At 39.8% G+C, this 15,093-nt stretch overlaps 1 protein-coding gene across 1 annotated transcript; it reads right to left on the bottom strand.

Moving 5' to 3' along the window:
* Positions 1-16: 16 nt before the first annotated feature.
* On the bottom strand, positions 17-11,534 carry senp1 (SUMO specific peptidase 1). The gene is made up of 18 exons (XM_088331246.1): positions 10,954-11,534; positions 10,801-10,859; positions 10,558-10,742; positions 6,365-6,440; positions 6,104-6,251; positions 5,865-6,009; positions 5,668-5,783; positions 5,241-5,518; positions 5,083-5,146; positions 4,876-4,914; positions 4,709-4,793; positions 4,487-4,627; positions 4,252-4,383; positions 3,185-3,388; positions 3,015-3,094; positions 2,829-2,913; positions 2,179-2,274; positions 17-2,108 (listed from the first exon to the last, which is right to left on the bottom strand). Exons 1-18 carry the CDS (start codon positions 11,091-11,093, stop codon positions 2,046-2,048), a joined length of 2,136 nt encoding a protein of 711 aa, XP_088187372.1. The 5' UTR covers positions 11,094-11,534; the 3' UTR covers positions 17-2,045.
* Positions 11,535-15,093: the final 3,559 nt, after the last annotated feature.

Below are 15,093 nucleotides of genomic sequence, written 5' to 3'. Positions count from 1 at the left end.
ACCGACTTTGACAAAGAATAGATGAGAATTTATTGAAACTTGGAAGTACAAAAAAAAAGCTGTTTTGAAATATGTACAAAATTTAAAATATTCTGAATATAGCAAAATGTTTTTACTCACATAAAATAGACTTTGAACCTTAATTTACAATCTTAGCAAGACAATACTTTTACCCTTTCTTTTTTACGACAAACGTAAGTAAACATTGTACTAGTTGACATGCTGATCAACAGCAAAGCAAAACAGCATTTTGTAATCAACATATCTATTCCAAAATCTTTGCACAATTTATTAATATTAAAAAATATTTGTTTAATGTAAATAAGCATATTACAAAAAGCAAAGAATATACAATGTTTGTGACCCAGTTTAAAAGTGTCATAAGTTTGACTTTGTTGGCCTATGCTATTTCGATGCCCAAAAGCCTCCTACTGTGCTGCTGTAATAAACACAATTCTCTCACACCAAAGGTTGTCTCTACTTCAAGTTTAGCACTGTTATTTTCACGACCACAAGGCGCTCATAGAAGTCTCGGATTTTCTTCAAATTGTGCGACACTGCCTATCGTGCAGTGCGCCCCGAGTCTCGGACGTAAGACTCGGAGGTCTCAGGTATAAGCCTTGTACAAGTCATACCTAAGACCAACAACATTTTGGGGTAAAATACAATGTTTTTGTGAGATAGTTTACATTTCCAACTAAATGTAACTTCTATGCGATCTTCCCACCTGTGCAGAAAGACACTTGACGTCACACAATGCATTGTTAATGGGAGTACTCATGACTGCTAACGACGTAGCGTAGCTAGCAATTTGAAAGTTATTGTGCTACCAGAAGGCTTAACAGGGTTGTCCCCCCAAATATTAAATTCAAAACTTCACTTTCCCATCATTGAATCATTTCCGACCGCTATGGTGTGTTGATTTCTACGCCACGTGGAAGATCATGGAAAAAGAACAACCGCTAGAAATTTGCCTAAATTTGACTCCCCTACCCATGACCGCGGACTATGCTTCCGACAGAGCGTGTCGCATCCGTGGTCTTTATGTGTTCATAAAGAAATAGTCATTGCCGTGGCCAAAACAAAAAAATGATCGTAGTCTATAGCAGCGGTGGCGAACACGTGGCCAATAAGAATGCGGTTCTTTGCCTCATCATATTTTCTATATACTGTGGCTCTTTGTCTTGTTTCAATGTTTAGTTGTTGTTTTTTTTTTTTTAGTGTATTGAGGGTGGACACTTTCCTTAAAATCAACACAAGAACGATACTTGTTGTATTATAAGGAGAGGAGTGTGTTATAGCAAATAATGTTTTTAATTGTGTGTGTTTGTGTCTGTCTGTCGGTCAGTCATGGCAGGTCAGTGCGTGGTGTGGCTCTTTGATTCTCAGTTAAAAATTTCGGCTTTGTGTCAAATTAGTTTGCCACCCCTGGTCTATAGATTGAGTTTATTAAGACATATGCAAACGTCACCAACACCGAGAAGCATAGTTCACGCAAAGGGGAGTCAGATTTATGCACATCAGCGATGACTGCAACACAAGGCGCTAGCACCCTATCGTGCCGTGTGCACTGTGTAGGTCTTAAATGAAATAGATAGGTTCGTCCTAGGGTCGTGAAAATACGGTACTCAAATTGGTGAGCGAAAAATACTATGTAGACCTAACTTGCAGCTGGTGAGGTACTATTTGGGTGCTCCACCTGCAAGCCAACAGTCAAGGTAAACCTACACGAAGGTTGGAGGCAGAATTTGAGTTTTGAGCCTGAGCTTTTATAAAAGACGTTGAATGGATTCAATGCCAATTGGACGAGAAATGTGTTTTTGTTTGATGCATTTCCCACCTCCGTAGTGACAACTTTACAGATGCATCTGTGCATTGGGGCTCAAAACCCTCGGGCAGGACAAAAAAAACCGCAGTGCCGGTGCTCCATCAGAATGCTGTAGGCCAATCTCCGAGGTACCTTTGAAGAACAGTCAGTCCCTGAATTTATTGGCTGGTGTTGCAATGCTTTTTGCAGGTCAAAGTTAGGCCAACAAAAAACACGTTCATAACAGCTTTCGGTTCACTATTTCCCAAACCATTCTCCGCCTGAAATATGGCATCTGCTTCTGCAAAACAAACAGCAAACATTTTAGTCGCGACAAGAACTCGACAAAAAATATTTTGTTGACCACGTACTTGTGTGAATGTGATAGGCTTGTCTTTGGTAATGTAATCTGCATATTTGCATGTGAACATTCCACAGTCACTGCCGTTCATTTGCTGTGGGATTTCCTGTGAGGACGAAGATGAGTAATTGAGCATAAATGCAGATACTGCAGAATCAAGTCCGGAATTTTGATAATTAGTTATGGGAATGTGTCCTAAAAACTGATACCCTTAGATGTGTCCAGTGAACATTTTTTATTGTAAACCTAATGACTGTTAAAATAAAAAAGTACTGTAATAAGGTTACAATACCTTAAGTTTTAGAATAAGGTTGTGATGAGCTCAAATGCCATGAGGATTTTAGATTATTTTGAGTATAAAAATAACTAAATTTTAATTTAACAGCAATCTTTGAAATTATTTTACAGATACATCTCTATCTCCTTGATTTTCCTCCTTAATGTAAAAGTGGTGGTCCACTATTGCCACCTAATGCATTAGAGTTTCATGACCAGAGACCAAATAACCAACTTGGTGTGCCCAAGTGCTCACACACTTAGAATCCACCAATGAAAAGTAATTTTTTTTAAGAAAAATCAGCTAAGCACAAAAACAAATGGCTCAGTGATGTCACTGGAAAGGACACTTTTGTCTTCTTAGTCACTTCAAACAGTACTTACATTGCGTTTTTTGCTGTATAAAGTCCAATCTGTGGTATCCAGCTCTTTGCCCTTTTTATCCTTGCTTTCTTGTTGTAGATAATCCCTAAGGAGAAACGCAAGATTAGTCTTGACACTAAAACTCCCCCCCCACACCCCTTCCAAAAAACAGCAGAAAAAAATCTTCGGTTTGTCTACTAAACTTACAACAACAGTTTGCATGCTCCATCATTATTTCCTCCCATAGAGTCAAAATATGTGACAGCTTTTTTGCGAAAATCCACCACCTGAGAAAAAGAGTGAAATGAGAAACGCTTCGGTGCTTCCAACAAGATCAGAAGACTTCGGGAAGAATCCAAGAGAGCTGTGACACTTACAGAGAGGCACCAGTGCATTCTTAAGTGGACAGGAACCAACAGGATGTCTTTAGTAAATATGTCCATCTTTTTGGTCCAGCGGCGCACTGCGGAGTAGCCACTGCTACGCAGCTTTGGATAAAAGAAGGTATTAAAGGTGTTGACGGAAGGGAGCTTGGGGCTCTTGCTCCGTTCCACCAGTAGGTTCATGTAAAAGTTGATCACCTGAAAAGGGAATTTAGAAGTTAATGAGCGATTACAAAACACAAAGGTTGCTTGAGAAAAATATTAATAATTACTGTGAGGTGACGGGATGAAAAAAATATTTCACTCAATAAAAAAAAGTTACATATTTACATAGGAAGGAAATTCTGATTCAAATGTGTGTATTATCAGTCTTTAAGCCTTAAGTTTCTGAACATGGGACATTGATTCAGCTTATTTGTTGAAAATTATAGTCTGTGATGAACAAAACAAGTAGCTAGCAAATCAGATTGGAGGGAAGACTTACATCAATTTAAATTTTCCTTCTCCTACTGCTTCTTTTTCATAAGCTCTTTCCTTCGTAACCTACCCTCTCTAATCCGCTCAGTCTCACGCTTACAACAGCAGCAGCCAAATACATGGACTAATGAATAACCATTTAAAATACAAAAAGAACTTTTTTGCAAGGTAATTGTGGTTGTATTCATGAGTGAATTGTTCTGAATTTCAAGTCCAACCTAACTAATTAGCACAAAGTAAACATCTATATCAAACTTGTGTTGCCGAACTAACAAACTTTCATATTAGGTCTCAAAATATCACCCAGCAGTCTATTTCTACAAGTTTCAGACCCATGCTCCATCTCAAAGGCTTAATTATTTTTTGCACTTACACATTCACACAGATCAGCAATGGTCTCAAAATAAACTATGCAAACCACCATATTTTTAAAGGTAACATTGAGGAAACACTTTATGATATGCCCCCCTTTAAATACATTATAAGTGTTTTAAAGTCAGTTAAACTCAAACAATAAAAAAGGTGATCAGAAAAATCACACTGACAGTAATTTATCGGTATCATTTTGTTCGGTCTGAGCTCACCTCATCGTTGAGCCAGTTTAGGCCACACAAAGTCTGCAAATCCTTGCGTGTCAGACTAAGAGCGAAACCTTCAGTAACCACCTCATCTGGACTGCCATGTCTCAACACCCCGTCCACTTGTGCCTCCATTTCCTTAGCAGAAGAAATAGGACAAATTATTCTCCAAAAGCAGATGAGAAGGCATGATTTCATAAACTTCTACGTGCATGCAGTACAACATAAAAATAATCCATACCTTGGTGAGTTCTGGGAATTCAGGTTTATCGTCCAAATTCTCGCACTCTTCTATAACAAGAGCCAAAGGAATCTCTTTCTCCAGAGGAACTCGAACATGAACCTCCACATCTGTGCGGTGTTGGCCTCCATCAGACAAACGCTAAAAAACGATGGCAGTACAGGTAGGTAAAATCCAAAATGAAGGACTGGCAACAAGTGTGAATAGCAGTCAGAGTCTCACCTGACGCAGCAACAGGGCAGCCAAGGCTTCCTGTTGTTCTATCTGTCTTCGCCTTTCTCTTGCTCGAGAGTCATAAATACTTGCTCTAAAGTCACAGGATACATTATAGTTTCTCAAGAGTTGAAAAAATTAAACAGGGACGGAGAAAATTTAACTTCAATACTTACAATTCTTTGATCCACAGCTCAGCTTGGAAACATGGCATGCTGGGAAGATACAAGGAAAGTTTGTCATTCCAAAATGAATTAAACAGATCTGGATTTGAAGTACTTTTTAATTTATAATTTTAAAATATAAAAAAAATATTGACGACACTATTTAGATATATTGCGTGTACATTTGCTTTTAGAATAATTAGCCCAAAAAAACTCTACCTTGTTGTATCTTGCATTTTACTTTTGTGCTCATTGACAATAATAACAGAGTCACCATCATGGGCTGAAAGACAAAAGGGACCAAAAACCAAGAATGAGCCATTGTCAAATCGATTGAACAGGTTTAATGTAAATAAAAACAAAGATTTCTAACTGACCAGATGACTGAGTATCCTGAGAGCAGGTGTCCTGCATAGCGGACGGGGACAGTTGGCTGGAGCTGAAGTCTGCATCAAGAGACCATGGCTGGTAGTTCCCTGGCTTCCAAGAGGCTGCCACTGGACTGGGAATGTTGCTGGGAAGGTTGCTGAAACTCTTGCTAGACAGCCCCCCCGTGCTGGGAGGGCTGGGAGGGCCCTCAGAAGAATCTCCTGCCGTGGAGCCGGCAAATGAGGACAAGCGTAGCCGTCTGCGGCCGGGGCTCAGAAGGCTTGTGCTGATGACAATGTAAAAATGATAACAGTTGTACTACAATACTCCAAAATAGAGTTGTCCTTTTGGTCACTTTAAACTAGTGACTAAAGTTAAATTTATTAAGGATGGGACAGGTTGGGTGGTAAAATGCATTATAATATGAATACGTACAAATCTCTCTGTGACCTGCCAATGGAATGCGAGTGGCCATTGAAAAAACATGACTGACTGCCGGAGACCATGGTCAGGAGCTGTCTGTACGCTTCTTTCTCCTCTAAATTAATAGACTGTGAAAATAAGAGCCAACGGCGCTTAAAAAAATGACAATTAACTAGCATATAAAATGCAAAGTGGGTATGTTGTCTGACCTCCTGCGCTGTGCAACGAGGTTCTGCTTGATGTGCGTGGACCGCTGAAATTCTGCTTGACGGTTTCTGCGGCATTTTGATTGGAAATGTCTTGTCGTACATGTTGGTGGTAGAATTGTTTAGTGTGGACCCTCCACTAATCACACTAAACCAAAACAAAAAATGTATGGAATTAAACAACAATTCCAAAAAACACTGAGACAGCAAAGACACACTGTTAGGGTAAATGTTTTTAGTACCTTGGTTTGGTGTGTTTTCTGACATTAATGGGCCTGCCGAGCAGAGCAGAGGAGGGCAACTTTGGTGAAATGACGGGATGCAAGCTGCATGGGTGCCCATTTAATTTGTGGACCTCCTGGTGTTTTGGACTCACGTGCCTTCTACAAACTTTATAAACCCAATCAGATTTGTCAGTATGCAGCAGGGTAAGTGGTTAGTGCATGAATCTACAAAATAACCAAAAAATATTCTTTCAAAAGAAAAACATCAAATGAATTCACCTGATTTAGGCCGCTTCCACTCCAAAGTGGTAGCTGGAGCAGCAAAGGTCTGATCAGGGGCATTCACATCTGAATCCTTTAGGGGCGGAAAAATGACATGTATAACAATATTAGAGGTCGACCAATAATTGGGCGGAACGATTTAGGGAATTTGACAAATAGCGGTATTGACATTTCTATTTATTTGACAGGTTGAATATTTTGGCTCAGATGCCGAGCCTCTGTCGACCGGGGGCAGAGCCACTGAAGCAGAAAGAATAACGTTTGAGTGGAGTAAACAGTGGCAGCTCTGCTAACTTCTGTGTCCCGACATGCCTGAGAATTAAGACCGCTGAAAATATTGAGATTTTACAAAGTCTGAGGTAGAAATGCATGTTCAAGATTAAGACAAAGCGTAAAAAGTGTAGTTAACTTTTTTTCAATTTTCGAACTCCTTTAAAATTTTGATACAATTTTTGTTTGAAGTCAATTTAAGTCATTTTGGTTGAATCAAAATTTTCATTTATAGTACAAAAAAAATTCAGGGAGTTAGGTTTGGATGTATCTTTATAGGGATTTTCTGCCAAGCCTAATTTTAGTTAATGAACTGTTGGTTTTTGGTTTAAGAAAAGATTAGTCATGTCAGTTGTGTTGAAATTCTAATTTATGTATTGTAAAAACGTTTCAGGGAGCCATTTTAATTTTTATATACCTTTATAAGAGTTGCTGCTAAGCCCAATTTTGTTTTTTTGCACTGTACGTTCTTTGTTTAATTTACTGAGAAAAGCTTCAGGGATATATTTAAGTTTTTGTGTACCTTTATACGAATTGCTGCTGAGCAGAACTTTTATTTTCTGCACTGTTGGTTTTTGGTTTACGTGAAAGATCAGTCATGTTAGTTGTGTTGAAATTCAAATGTGAAAGGTTTTAGAGAGCTATTTAAGTCTTACTTGAATTTATAACGAATATTGTTTCTTTTTGCATTATTAACATTTTCTTACGACAATTTTTAAGTTTTCACCACAAATGGATATTGGCTCCAAATACCGGTTATTGGCCTCCCCCTAATACTAATTATTGGTTTTGGCCCTGAAAACCTGATATCACTAATATCGATCGATTGTTAAACAATATACGCTATATGTATTTGCATTATATTTCACAGAAATATTTTTTTTATCTAAATCCTGATATGAAATTAGTATGCCTGCTAGCAAAATTATGTAAAAATAAATTCTGCATCAAAAGGTTGTATCCTGTATGTCAAAACATATATGAAAACCGAATCTAGTAATCCCAATATGTCAACTGGCCTCTTCAGGAAATCTCTTGAAAATAAAGAGTGAGGGTGGCTGATCAACCAGTGTTTTAATTCAAACTTAAAACTCACTTCTACTCCATAGCATATGAATAACCTGCTCTTCTCGTCGGCTGAAAAATAGTCTGTGTAATATAGTGTAACAATCTGTGAAGCCCTTTGAGACTCTTCGTGATTTAAGGCTATACAAATAAAAATGACTTGAAACCAACAGCAAATAGCACTTTAAGCATACTTTCGTGATTGATTCAAACACAACTCCCCAAAGATCTTTACTGAACCCATGATGACTGCAAATATTTTTTTCTGACCTTTTTGGGGAGTGACATTACTCAAAGTCCAAAATTGGGAGTGAGCCAAATCAAAAATGTTTTAAAAGTTACCCCCGAATATTTTTCTCTAAAGATGCCACGGATTGAGCTACAGTGTATGTGGTAAGCATTTTTTTATAGAGACCAGCAGTAGTTATGATAAATGCATTTATATCGCGCTTTTCAAGTCAATGAAGACCTCCCAAAGCTCTAATTCGTCTCTACAGACCGCCAGAAGCAGTGTAACAAGCACTGAATGATACCTTTGCGTATGTGTAGTTAGAGAAATGCATAACAAAATCAGTCACTCCATCACACCTGTGTCACCAGGAATGTCTATAAATTCTATTCTCATCACAGGTACGCCACCTTCTATCTTCTTCCCCGTGTGGCGGGTGCATACTGCTCTCTTCGTCTTGAAGGAATATTTTTGTGACTCAAGGCTTTTTTCATGCTTTTTGCAAAGGAAATTCAAGACTAGATTTAAAAAAAAAAAAAAAAAAAAACAGAACCACAAATATTTTTTGCACAAAATATATCGGGCCTCGTACACATTAACTGGCTCAGCCACTTCTCAATTAATGTACACTTTCCCATGGTCCAAAGAAAGCCTATGTGTATTGTGGGTGACCCAAGACATGTGTCCAACTGAAACTACATCACCGTTTTGATACTTCCGTTATTTTGGTCAGGTTATGTTGCCAATAAAATAAAACTGGTGAATTATTAAAAAAGACGATTAATAAATGTTACTAAATCTTTTTAGTTCTAACAAATATAAATCCTGGTAATGTGTTATTTTTTTAAGACTTCAAAAATTGGATTTAAGACATTTTAATTAAGGATCGACTGATATGGGTTTTTCAGGGCCGATACAGATATCGATTATTAGTATTAAGTGGAAGCTGATAACTGATATTTGGAGCCAATAATCATTTGCTGTGAAAGCTTTAGAAATTGGAGTGAGAAATTTCCTAATAATGCAAAAACAAAGAATATTTGTTATTAATTCACATAAAACTCTCCATCTAAATGGTGTTTTAAAGCATTTTACAGCAAATAAATTCGAGTTGAACACACGACTAATAAGTGTGGTGTTCCACTGTTGTCCCCCAAAGCCACACGACACAATGTGTTTGAAGTGTGTCTTACTTTGCAAACCATAGTCAGATTTTAAATTAAATTGAAACATTTGTTTAGGTTTCCTTCCATTTACAAGTGCATAGCACAAATACATACCTCATCTCATCTCATTAGCCGTACCGCTTATCCTCATTAGGGTCGCGGGGGGGCTGGAGCCCATCCCAGCCATCTCCGGGCATTGGGCAGGGGACACCCTGAACTGGTTGCCAGCCAATCGCAGGGCACACAGGGACAGACAACTCATTCGCTCATTCACACCTAGGGACAATTTTGGACCGGCCAATTCACCTGAAATGCATGTTTTTGGAACGTGGGAGGAAACCGGAGTGCCCGGAGGAAACCCACGCAAGCACGGGGAGAACATACAAACTCCGCACAGGAAGTCTGGAGCTGGATTTGAACCCACGACAGGTTCCCATGACATGAACTGTGCCGCACAAGCGCTAACCACGTGCTGCCCACAAATACATACCATAGCCATTAAATCGGTAATACAATAATCATTTTTATTAACCTCACATTTATATATTAATTAAAAATATATTTCAATAATACAACTTCACAATTTAAATATATTTAAAATAAATGTTTTTTTAAATAATACAACTTCAAGAGACACTAAAACCCTTGCGGCCTGCCGGGATTTTTCAATAGGAAGGGTTAGAAATCTATAGCTCGTGACCCAAATATTGCTCTTTTCAGGAGTACATATGGCTCGGAGATCAATTTCTAGTCATGCAAACATCTTCTTTAGCGTTACAACTATAACAACAACTGAATTGAGTTTGATGCGTGCAGTCCCAACTACAGTTTAGAATCTAAGTGACACTCCAAAAGACCCAATTTTGGCTATATGACACAAAAAAAAAACTTAATATGCAATCTCAGTAAACAATGTATGTTCAGTTTTGAGACCCTATGATGAAACCCCACAGAACAAACTGTAGACACCCCAAAATGCCAGCCAATCACACAGCAATTTCATTGAGTAAGCGTTAAGCGTGGGCTGAGCTATGCACACACTCCTTTCTGCCTTTCTCAAATAGAACTCTTAGCCATTATTTAGGGGAAAAAAGTTTAAAATTACCCTAAACAATCTTGATTTACTGAGGGAGGGAGACAAGTATAAAGTGTTATATTTGTTGAAACTGGACACAGGCTTTGGCATTATTATTATTTAATAAATGTCGTCAAATCATCCAAAGTCACACAGTGAAATAAATGCACTGAAAGATTACAATTTTGTCTGGAGGGCAGGTTTGGCAATTTTGATGATTTTAATCTTAAAATATGGTATGGCTCTCTCTCAAATTAAACAAAACACTTTCCTATTATGGCTCTTTGGGTCAAAAAGTCACTGACCCCTGTTCTACAGAATAAGAAACATTGAGAATACCCATCTGCCTTGGTTACAAAAGATGCCCTATTAATTCTTAACTTACAGGTAGCGTTTTCCATCTTTCAGCTGGTGATGATGGCTGTGGCTGAGGTTCAAGAGGATGAGCAGAGGATGCAGGGAGCATGTTACTCAAAGCAGGGCTCACACTGTTCTTCATCCACGTCACCACAGTGGAGCTTCGATTCTTTAGTCCTTCAGCTGCGATCTTGACCGTGTCAATAAGATCTCCTAAGGAAATGCAAGTGTTAGCGAAATTGAAACAAATACACTGATATTAATTGCTCACCCATCCGAGATTTCTTTGCCATCAGTTCACCATGGTCGTTTTCGTGTAAGTCTTTCACGCTACAGACAGATGCAGATATTTAGACTACAAAACGACCATTGAATAATGTGAATGCTAACTCATATAGCTTATAAACCCCTATACGCCACTCACCATTCAATTCGTCGTTTTCGTCTCAACCGAATGTCATCATTTTCAAGTGTCCGGTCTGCGTGAGAAGGAACAACAGCTGGAACACCATTGCGCAGATTTGCAACACTTGACTCCACCCATTCATACAATTTATTCAACATGGTTTTAAGTTGGCCAAATCACGCCGCTGTTTATTAAGTAAGTTACCACAAGTGAGTGGCGTCTAGTGGCATTTGAAGCCAACACAAACGAACCTAGCGCGAGTCATTCGAGCAATAAAAGTTAAACAGGGCTAAACTTCCCGCTGTCTGATAGTTAACGGAGCAGTCTGTAGCCTAGTCGCTAGCAATGCTAACACGCAACCTAGCCAGCGTTGTTAGCAACGCGGCTAATTTTCAGAACAATGTCTAAATTACAACAGAGTCGCAATAGACGGGAACTAATAGTTTCGGAATGCACGATATAGCACCATGCATTACACCAATGCGTATAAACTCATTCGCGACACGTAATTTGGCGTAAAAACTCGTAACAGAATATCATCTCCCGCTTCTTCCTCATTCAAAACCACAACATGGCTGAACGATGCGTTTCAGTGTCGAATGAAGTCATTGGCTGATTGGAAGATTTACGAACCAATACGCCGGATTACCACTGGCTGATCTGAGCCTTTGATATGACGTCATGGCTACCGGTGTTAAACGTGACATTTTTCTGTCATCCGACCATCGTTCTTTGTTAAACATCGTCGTTCTGTGGAACTAAGCTAAGGTTGGGAAAACTTTTTGAAACATGGGCTGCATTGTGCCAAAAAATTGCATTTTTAATCGACTGATACGGTCTCAATCGATACCTCGTCAATACATGAGGGGAAAACATAATGTACGCATATTTAAATTTAGTCATATCGTCTGGGCCGTTTCTGAATTTCTATTTTAGGCATTTTAAGGGGCATTTTTTGCACATCCCTCCCTGGCATAAATTAAAAAAAAATCAGCCAAAAATGTAGATACGTCTTTGTATAACAGCAGTGACGGTTTGCATTTATGGATAAACAAACATCCATCCATCATCTGCACCGCTTATCCTCAGTAGGGTCGCGGGGGTGCTGTAGCCCATCTCAGCCGGGGACACTCTGTGCTTGGTGCCAGTCAGTCGCAGGGCACACATGCAATCATTCACACTCAGGGGCAATCCGGACTGGCCAATTAACCTGACATGCATGTTTTTGGAATGTGGGATTTAACTTGAGTGCCCAGAGGAAGCCCACGCAAGCACAGAGAGAACATGAAAACTCTGCACAGGAAGGCTGGTAGCTGGATTTGAACCCACGTCCTCAGAACTGTGCCGCAGACGCACTAACACCTTAGCTGCAACGGTCGAATAATCCGAATTAAGAATATGCCAACATGCAGACATATTCTTTTGAATTTCAAACACTTTTTATCTTGTGTCTCTTTTTTCCCCTTCTATTACCCACATTTTTATTTGTCTTTAAGTGTAACAATACTGTTTACCTTTCTGTCATGTGAAATTTGCAAGTTGATGTTTGTTAACAAATCATGAAAAAAACTTTAGCAATGTAAAAAGTTGAGATTTTTTTGTGATTATTTAGTCGTAGTTTTACAATGTAAATAAAAATAAAGAGTTCCAGGTGTGGAACCTAATCTTTATTCTGCAGGGTGAGTCAGCCAACACTCATTTTACATTAAACACAAGGACACACTTTCACGCACAGAAATATTGGTTAAATAGAATTTAAATTGATATAGTGACAAGGATTTGTTTTTAGGCCACATCAATAGAATAAAATACAGCAGAGATGGTATTAGTAGAAAATTGCAAAAATAATTGATGGACCATTGATTTATCAATTTTCCAGCCACTTGTCCTCACAAGAAGCCTATTCCAGCCAACCCTGAGCTATGGGCAGGGGACACCCCAGAGCAGTTCCCAGGAAATTGCAGGTCATACGGAGACAGAGAAATATCCGCTCCCCTGTCAGGACCAGAACGGAAACAGGACCCACTTGCGTGACGTTTACCACAAGTTTTATTAAAAGACAGAGGAAGGGTTGCGCCCACGATCCGGTGTTCGCTGGGTGTGGGAAGCAAGTCGCTCTCGTACCCGGATTGTGATCCGAACATGGAAGTGGATCTTCTGTAGCGAGCGATGGCAGTGTCAGGGGCGAAAAACTGGTCGGTAGCCGGGACTGGGAGAGCAAGACGTGGTCGGGGTTGGAAATAAGTTGTAAGCCAGAAGGGGAGAGTAGACATAGTCGGGAATGAAAAGGGGTCGTAAATCGGGACAGGAGAGCAGACATGGTCGGAATCAAAAAGGGTCGTAGCCGGACACAAACAGGAGCAAAAACGAGACAGGCTGGAGTCAGGGGTCGAAAAAGGCTTGCCTTGAAAAGCAGAGGTTCGCAGACAGACTGACAACAGTGGATTGACAGGACTGAGTTCAAATAGTGACAGGGAGCCAATAAGAACCCGCGGCGGGTGGCGCCAAATGAGCGCAGCTGTGTCACATCAGTAATCATGACACTCCCCCACCCATACCTAGGAATTGTTTGGACCTGCCAATCAACCTGCCATTAATATTTTTGTGAGGAAACTACTAAAGTGCCCAGAGAAAACAGGGAGATCATGCAAACTCTACACATGGGGGCTGGTAGCCTAATCTGAAACCAGGACCCCTGAAGTGTTAGGCACACGTGGCAACCAGTCAGCTAATGTGTCACCTAAAAATGGACTAATAAATGAAATATGAGGAACTTTTTGTGCGTTGATGTATTGCCATAGTGATACAAACAGATTAAACTGTTCATAAGCTGTAGACTAAATCAGGGGTTGGAAACCTATGGCCTGCAAGCCAGATATTGCTCTTTTCATGAGTACGTATGGCTCGGAGATAAAATGCTGCCTGCTCATATGTTCTTGGTAACATTACAAATGTGAAGAGCCAGTGTCACGTGTTGTGCGTGCATAAGCAAAGCAGCACTGATATATTGAGTGGTTCGGTCCAGTAAATATAGGGCATAGTTTCAACTACAGTTTACAGTGATGGAATCCCTCATATGGAAGCTTACTAATAGTGTATGTTCATTGTTGTGACACTCTATAATAAAAACCACAAAACAAACTGTAAACACTCAAAAACGCCAGCCCAGCTCACAGAGTAATTTGAATGGGTAAGTGGTAGTGGTGGTCGAATCTTTGCACACATGGCTCACTACCCTCTCTCCCGTGCCCACTGCGCTAAATGGAAATACCTCCATGCACTTTTCATTTTAGTGATTTGTTTTACAAAATAACTGCTTGTAACTTGTTTTGAAACCATTATTCAGAAAAAAAGGTGCAAATGAGTCTCAATAATCTTAAGTCACTGTAGGAGGGAGACAAGTGATATATTTGTTGATACTGGACACAAGCTCTGGCCTTTTTATTACTTGATACAATTTTTTTATCAAATCATCAGTCACATAGTGAAAAGAATGCGCTGAAAATGTAGGTTTTGTCTGGAAAGCAGGTTTGCTGAATTTTGTCTTAAAATATATACTATGTGTCATGATTACCCATTGCCCTCACCTGTGCCCGCTCGTTTGGCGCCAGCTACTACTCGTTGCCTGATTGGTTCCCCTCCTATTTAAACTTAACGCTTCCATTCACTCCTTGTCAGCCTGTCTGCGGACTGCCGCACTTGCAAGGCAAGCATTTTTTGACTTTGGCACCCGTTTTGTTACCGAACCTGTTCTGTATCCTGATTTTGTTTCCTGTATCGATCCCTGATCCAAGCTCCATTCTCCTGTGTCGGCTACCTGTAACCTGATTATGTTTCCTGTATCGATCCCTGATCCAAGCTCCGTTCTCCTGTCCTGGCTACCCATAACCTGATTCTGTTTCCTGTATCTATCCCCGAGGCAAGCTCCGTTCCCCTGTCTCGGCTACCCATAACCGGATTCTGTTTCCTGTATTGATCCCAAATCCAAGCTCCGTTACCCTGTTTCGGCTACCCATAACCTGATACAGGAAACAGCATCAGGTTACAGGACAGGTCGGGTACAAAACGGGAGCCAGAGTCAAAAAATGCTTGCCTTTCCAAGTGCGGAGGTTCACAGATGGACTGACAAGGAGTGAATGGAAGTGTTGAGTTTAAATA

The sequence above is a fragment of the Urocampus carinirostris genome, chromosome 3 (genome assembly GCF_059441175.1).
Source record: "Urocampus carinirostris isolate Australia breed hairy pipefish chromosome 3, RoL_Ucar_1.0, whole genome shotgun sequence".
Classification (NCBI taxonomy): Eukaryota; Metazoa; Chordata; class Actinopteri; order Syngnathiformes; family Syngnathidae; genus Urocampus; species Urocampus carinirostris.
This window is presented reverse-complemented; position numbering and strand designations above follow the sequence as displayed.

Excerpts from the sequence above, each read along its gene's own strand:
- senp1 (XM_088331246.1), bottom strand. The coding sequence starts at position 11,093 with ATGTTGAATAAATTGTATGAATGGGTGGAGTCAAGTGTTGCAAATCTG. Across the intron at positions 3,095-3,184 it reads GAATGCACTGGTGCCTCTCT|GTGGTGGATTTTCGCAAAAA; the intron begins GTAAGTGTCACA and ends TCTTTTTCTCAG. Across the intron at positions 2,109-2,178 it reads AGCCTATCACATTCACACAA|AAGCAGATGCCATATTTCAG; the intron begins GTACGTGGTCAA and ends TTTGTTTTGCAG.